The following is a 6901-nucleotide window of genomic DNA, read 5'->3' as shown; positions in this document are numbered from 1 at the left end:
TATCATATCTGGCACATTTCAAGAAATCTGTTATTTCATTTTTTTTCTCCATAAGTATGTTTCTAAAGTCATACAGAAACAGATTGTTGCTAGAGTGTGAAGATCTTGATAGTTGTTTATCTAATCACCCGTTTTATTCCCCAAAACAAATAAAGGTCAACAAGGTTACGAGAGGATGCTAAATTGTCTGTCTGAGTCAGTTGTTTGTTTGGCTCGTGGCCAGAAAAGGTAGTTTTAAGCCCCAGACACTTGCTTAGATTGCCACATATTAAAAGAAAAACTCAAGTCTATGCTCACAAAAGAAAAATAAATCAAGGGACATTATACTGTGTTCCAAATGACTATTCAAAAGATTTTTCTCCTAAACAGTTAAACCAGTGTCTAGCCTACTGAGCTCTCTAACATAGTGACATCCAAATTAGGTTTCCAGACAAAGACTAGTGTTTAGCCTTTATTGCCAGTGCACAAAACAATTATTAAGAGAAAGTTATAATTCCAGATTTACTCCACAATAGACATAAGGTTGTTGAGGTTTTCTTTGATCAAAAATTGCATTTACTGGATGTCTTCCAGTGCTGTAGTGAATACAATAGCAAATTAATTGGGTCAAACTTGCTGCTGGTATGCATACACCCTTACCTAGCACATACTGTACTAATTCTTGCTTCAAATAAATGTAGCCATTCAGGTTTTTACACACTGCACTACATAATCCAGAACCTTATTTCCCAGTTTAGTCAGTGACATCGCTGCTACTGTATTATGTGGGTTTAGTTTTGGCTGTAGACTTGCTTTGCTTCACATTTTTCATAGAATAAGAGCTAAACAAAATAGGTCTACACCATTTGAAAACTGCTTGTTTTATCTCCGTTTTAAAAAAAAGATTTTACAGTAAATAATAAACAACACCAAACATCTTACCACAAATGAATGCCTTTATTTCTCAAGACATTACTAAAACACAGGCATACAAGTGAGCCTAATAGCTCTGGCAATAACAAAATAAATTCAATATGAGGAAAATTAATAGTGGCTATTTGGAATGTACTTTTTCCCATTTTTAAAATACCGCTCCCAAATAAATAGTCTCTTGATAGCTAGTAATTTCAAATCAGTAAATTCTCTTCAAGTCCACTTTTAAGGAATGAATAGGAGAAAAGTCCAACATAAACCACATATGTAGTAAAAAAAAAAAAAAGAAGTAAAAGGTCTTCTTCACTTTTTTTGCAATATTACATAGGAAATAAAGTACAGAGGGGAGATGTTGGAAAAAGGCAGACCCCTTTTTGTTCCTTATAATCTTGTATTTTACATCCAGACAAGAGCCTGATTAGAAACCCAGAGCGCATTTTTCTGGCAAACCTCAACATAAACCGTACATTTCCTCTTCAGAAGCTTAGGTTGTTGATTGCTACAAGGCTTCTCCTAACCAGCCAAAGTCAGCCCTTTAAATCCCTCTAAATGCGCTATACGCTTTAAGGGCTGGCAGTTGTAACTGCAGTCTACCAAAAAAAAAAAAAAAAACACAAAATCTCACGCCACAGATAAAGCACCATGTCAGACATTTTGAATGACAGTACACTTTTAATTTGAACCAACTATCTCATAGTTTCTCTCTCAGAGAGAATGCACAATAAAGAAAGCATTAATGTGCTGCAGGAAAGTCGGGAGTGTCTTAGGATGCTACAAAAGTCCATTGTGTCTGTTTGCCTGACCTTCGTCTCGTTCAACATTCCTCCTAATATGAGCGCAAAAGAAAAAAGGAGAAGTCTCGAAGAGGAAAAAAAGGGTGTGACGAAGGCCTTAGGCGACCCTGTCCTCTTGTCAGGTGAGGCAGAGCACTGGACCCTATTGCGCATATCCTCCGTCCTGACCCCCGCAAGGGCGGTCCGGGGAAGGTCGGCCCGCCGGCCGTGCAGGGAGGAAGAACGGCACGCTTTGAAGTAGCGGAGTGTCGGCTCATCGAGCTCATTCCCCTAGCTTGAAATTCAGAACATGTGACTTCTATTGTGAGCCTCAATCATTGCTGTGATCTTCCAACTGCGAAATGATGCTGATCAGATTCTGGAGCCCGAAGATGAACCCACTGTCTTGACCTTCATGCACAACGCTGTCCTCGCCATAGTGACGGCAAGTCGTGTGAGCAAAGTCAATCATGCGCACATCTACCGCAGGACTGCTCAGGTCTGATGTGCCGTGGGTGGAGCGACCGCCGCTACCGTTGCCGCTCCCTCCAGCTCCACCGGCGCTCCCGCCGGCCGAGGACGAACGAGGGAACCCGAAAGCTCCTTCTTCTTCCTCTTCCTCCTCTTCTTCAGATAACTCGTCTTCATCCCCCTCCTCTCCACCTCGATGTCGAGGTCGAGAGGGAGTCCTGGGAGGATGTCCGTCATAGATAATGAGCAAGGAGCTGGAGTAGAATCGGTAGGATTCGCAAGACTCCAATGCGGCTTGCATTTCGCGAAGGCGTCGCAGCACGGGGGACAGCAGCTCGCGCCGCAGGCGTCGCCCGTCGTGAAAAAACTGGTAAAGGGCCTCCTTAAAGCCTGCGAAGGTCAGCTTGCGGCCATGGTACTTATTCATGAACATCAGCTGGCCGGAATCTGACTGGTATACCTGTAGAAACAACAACAAAAAACAATGAAGCATATTATTATATTTGGACAACGTCGGTGGGCCGGATTAAAAGGCCTAACGGGCCGACTGTGGCCCGCGGGCCGTAATTTGCCCACCCCTGCCATAGAACAATAATTAAAGCAGAACTCCAAGAGTCACTTTACCTGCATTCCACACAGTCGCACACCTATGGAGGCCGAAGTGCTTTGTTGACACTTGCGAATCTGATTGGCTTTCTTCTCCTCCGACGCATCATCCCCATGTTGGCGGGTCCCCATCTTCAAGTCCAGCACACACGGTACTGTGTAACGCCACGTGAGGTTTTCCAATAGGATGAACTCTGTGAAGGAGAGTCAAGGAATGCAAAACCAACCCTTGTCTAATAACACCATGTGCCTAATATAAACAACATTGCTGTGCTCCACCACGAGGCCAAAATGAAAGGATACTGTATTGATTCCGGTGCTTTGCATTGTCCTTCATCCTCTGCAAATGCTGCTGGTGACATTTGAGACTCCAGGGATTGTGTTTGATCTGTGGGACCATGTTGCCTTTCTCCAGGCTTAGGTACAGGACCTCTGCCTGCTGCTGTGACTGTACATCATCACGATAGCTACAAAAGAGAGCACATACAAAAGGTCAGCTTTATGGTACAGATGGAAAACTTTCACCTTTGCAACAAGGTAACTTTACCTTATGATCTTGTCATCTTTACGACTCTGTCGAGCTCTTTCTTTGCTTAAGTTGTCATTTTCCAAGTGCAAAGGGGACTGTTTTTTGTTGCTCCACTTTAACATCTTGCTCTTGGGCTCGCAGTCGCTTGAGGGGTCTTTGTTTTCCAGGTCGGCAGATTCGCTATGAAGAGGGTAAGCAATGAGGCACAGGTTCCCGCCCTCGTCTTCTTCGAAACTGACCGACACGACGCCTGTGAAAAGGAAGAGAGGATGGCTTAAAACACAACAAGTCTGCTTAACAAGAAATCCACGGAACACAAAATGGTCAGCTGGAGTGTTATGTATTATGTAAGGTCTTGGAGGTTACCATGTTTTTTTTTTATCCTGCTTATTATACAATAAATTTTAAAGCGCATGGATACATACAAACAAAGGACAATTAAAGAGCAAAATATTTATCCGAATACCCCACATTGACCAAGGATTTGAGAGTAAGCAACTTTACATCTCATGCGTTTTATGTGAAATTACTTCAATATATAGTACTTCAAGGACTTGATAAAGTAACTAATTTAACTTTTACAAAATGATAATAAACAACTTTTCCACAGATAAGTTTTTCTGTACACTAATATTTAATTTCAGTGGCCCAGCAGGTGACTGGTTAGTGCCTTGGCTTCACAGCTCTGGGGTTCTGGGTTCAAATCCAGGTCAGTCCACCTGTGTGGGTTTAGTATTGTTCTCCCCAGGTACTCTGGTTTCCTCCCACAATCAATGAAAATGCATGGTAGGCTGATTAAACACTCTAAATTGACCGCAGGTAGGAGTGTGAGTAGTTGTGAGCATGCCCACCAGCGGCCAAAGAATTGTATCTGACGTCATCCGTGCTGACATCAGCATCCTTAAGCCTTTCCGCCTCCTCTCCCGTGTGGCCTGAGTGAGACTTGCCTAGTCACTATACCACAATCAGAGCTGGAAAAAGTGACTCAACTCTGTAAAACTTCTGAAAACTACTCCACATTTGTCTGAGGGCCAAATAACTAGTAGCTATTAAAGTTGTGGTGACACACAATTGAAATAAAATGTGTTTTTGAAGATTTCCTATGATCATTTAAGTGTTTTAGCGCTTTCAGGGCGTCCGACGAGTTTGCTCCCAGACTACTCAGACATCTCATACTGCCATCTTTTTATAGCACCACGATGCGTGTCTGCAGAGTCAAGTAACAGGCATGTCTTACCTCCTTAACAGACACCTTTGGACGTGTGGATCAGTACGTGCTAAATGTCATTAGTCTGAATTCTTAGGTGAACAATAATAACTTTACTACAATCGGAAAATCAAAGGATGCCAATAATTATTTTCTGGACAAGAAACTCATCTTAATCTTGCAAATGGCTACATTTGGATGCATCACCCTAATCTCCCAGTCACATGGGGGATTTATGTAGGTTTTAGGCCGTGACATGCTAAACTAGTTCAAAGCCCTGCTAACATGCTATGGTCAGGACAGGGATCAGACCTAAATAACCTTATCCCTTGTTGTTTATTCCATGCAATGACAAGACATTATTGCCAAAGGTAAAATCTGTTCATTTCGGTGGTCAATCAAATTTCAACCTGTCTAATATGATGCCAATTTGTATGGCCTTTCTGGATTGGTAATACTGATCGATTTACAACTATATTAGTAATAACACTGATGCTTTAACAGATTTCCCCATAACAAAACCCATGACAACAATATTTGACAAAAGCAAAACATGTCTGATGCATTCGTACGTTAAATAATCAACATTCTAAGAAGTAGTAGAAGTGTATCTCCCTATGCTTTTGGACAAATACGGATTATTACATACTCCAGATTAGATGTGGCAGAGTTTTAGGTTGATTGTTGTGTTTCAAAATATTTTTTTAAGTATAAAATGTCTCTCTTTGCAATCAAAAAAGAAAATCTGCTTTGATGGAATGTAGCAGTCTTTAAGAGCATTTGATGGCTGAAATAAGGTGATTTTGTTAAGCATAGTGATCATTGCTGATGGATGTGTTTGATAACCTATGTGTAGTATTATGATAGATGGTAGTGGTGGAATATAAAACGATTTGCAAGGCCTGTCACATCTTTCGATGGCACTATTGAAGGTTTTATCGGCTAAAATGTTCTTCAATAGGCAATATTCTTTCATTTTGTACCATGTTCTCCTTACGAGCATCTACTGCAAACGTCCACGTGCATTTGCAGCCTTCGTGAGGTTACGTAATGCATAGCATAGCGATGAGAAACACGCAAGCTAACCTGTCATCGCCATGTAGTACATATTCTGTTCTTGGAAAGTCTTATGCTTAAAAGTCTTACCTTTATACTGAGGGGTGAATTTCCTCATCTCGGCGGGCAGGCTCTTGTAAAACTGGTGCTCGCGGGGAATGAGCGGCTTGCAGATGGTTTGATCCCCGAAGCGCAGCACACAGGAGTGCCCCCCGACCTGGTGCACGAAGGGCTCAAGCATCACCCCTTTCCCCGAGAAGGGAGTCCCGTCCGCCTGCATGAGGGCTTCCAGAGCGGGACTCATCCTCACTCCGCATCGGAGAGCTAAGCGTGGTGGACCCACGACGCACGCGAGGTAAGAGGCTCGGCGACCCGTCTGGCTTCCTATCCTGGACTCGATTCCCACTTAGCCCACAAGGGGCGCTGTTGGTCTCCTGCTCGAGCGAACTGGTATTTAAAAAAACAATGGCTGAGCAGGAAGGAGCAGAGGCAAAAAAATCCTTTACTCCCTTCGCACAAGAAGCTTTAAGATAGTGAACAGCCCTCTTCTGTAAAATTTATGGTCTCCGCTGTTAAATACGTGTCATCAAACGCAGCATGTGCATCACCAAAGGCAGATTAAAACGTATTAGTCTGACGTGAAGGTAAGCTTCGAATGTACTGTAGCCAACTGACGCACTTGCCTCAGTCCCTGCCTGGTAAAGATCACCCAGCCCCGCCCTAGAGCCCGCCCACTCCGTGAGAATAAGCCAATCAGGGAGGAGCTCTTGTCGCTGGGAGGAGACAAGGCATCTCGGAAGGCATCACGCAAACAAAGGGGGAGAGAGAAAAACACAGGGGGAAGGGAGAACAGGAAAAATACTAAAGACAAAAACAAAACATTCAACTCCTTTTTTTTCTTGGTAATGTATCCTCTACCCCCCTTGGGATGCACGCTTTTCAGTTTTCTTTAACTAGAAACAATAGGCATTTTGCATTCAAGTTTGTGTAGTAAAGCACCAAGCAGATTTCTAGGTTTGTAGAAATAGAACATTGTGTACATTCATGTTTTCATGGCTTGAAAACACCACTGACATGGCATGATTTTCTCGTACTTGGGCCTTCAGTAGTGATCTATCTAAATCAATTCACATCCTGATGAAATTGCACAAAAATACTTAAAATTAATTGTTATTGCAGTTGTTGTGGCCCAATTTATTAGTGGAGAAAGTGTGGGTTCTGTCCTATTCAATACCAGTATGGATTCAAGAGTGAATAGTACACAAACAATATTACTTCACTGGAGAACAGTAACTGGTTGACATATCAAACTCACGGGATAATTCATGGGCCACATTCACAGCAATT

General features: G+C 42.7%; 1 protein-coding gene across 1 annotated transcript; it reads right to left on the bottom strand.

Annotated features, from left to right (window-relative positions):
- Window positions 1-917: 917 nt before the first annotated feature.
- ip6k2b (inositol hexakisphosphate kinase 2b) lies at window positions 918-6241 on the bottom strand. The gene is made up of 5 exons (XM_077726584.1): window positions 5645-6241; window positions 3310-3541; window positions 3066-3229; window positions 2781-2956; window positions 918-2616 (listed from the first exon to the last, which is right to left on the bottom strand). Exons 1-5 carry the CDS (start codon window positions 5856-5858, stop codon window positions 2017-2019), a joined length of 1386 nt encoding a protein of 461 aa, XP_077582710.1. The 5' UTR covers window positions 5859-6241; the 3' UTR covers window positions 918-2016.
- Window positions 6242-6901: the final 660 nt, after the last annotated feature.

Source organism: Stigmatopora nigra, chromosome 10, assembly GCF_051989575.1.
Source record: "Stigmatopora nigra isolate UIUO_SnigA chromosome 10, RoL_Snig_1.1, whole genome shotgun sequence".
Taxonomy (NCBI): Eukaryota; Metazoa; Chordata; class Actinopteri; order Syngnathiformes; family Syngnathidae; genus Stigmatopora; species Stigmatopora nigra.
Note: the sequence above shows the minus strand (reverse complement) of the source record. Positions and strands in the feature narration are given on the sequence as shown.

Coding starts and splice junctions, on each gene's coding strand:
- ip6k2b (XM_077726584.1), bottom strand. CDS start 5,858: ATGAGTCCCGCTCTGGAAGCCCTCATGCAGGCGGACGGGACTCCCTTC. Junction 2,957..3,065: donor AAAGCACCGGAATCAATACA/GTATCCTTTCAT, acceptor TCTCCTTCACAG/AGTTCATCCTATTGGAAAAC. Junction 2,617..2,780: donor TGCGACTGTGTGGAATGCAG/GTAAAGTGACTC, acceptor TTGTTTCTACAG/GTATACCAGTCAGATTCCGG.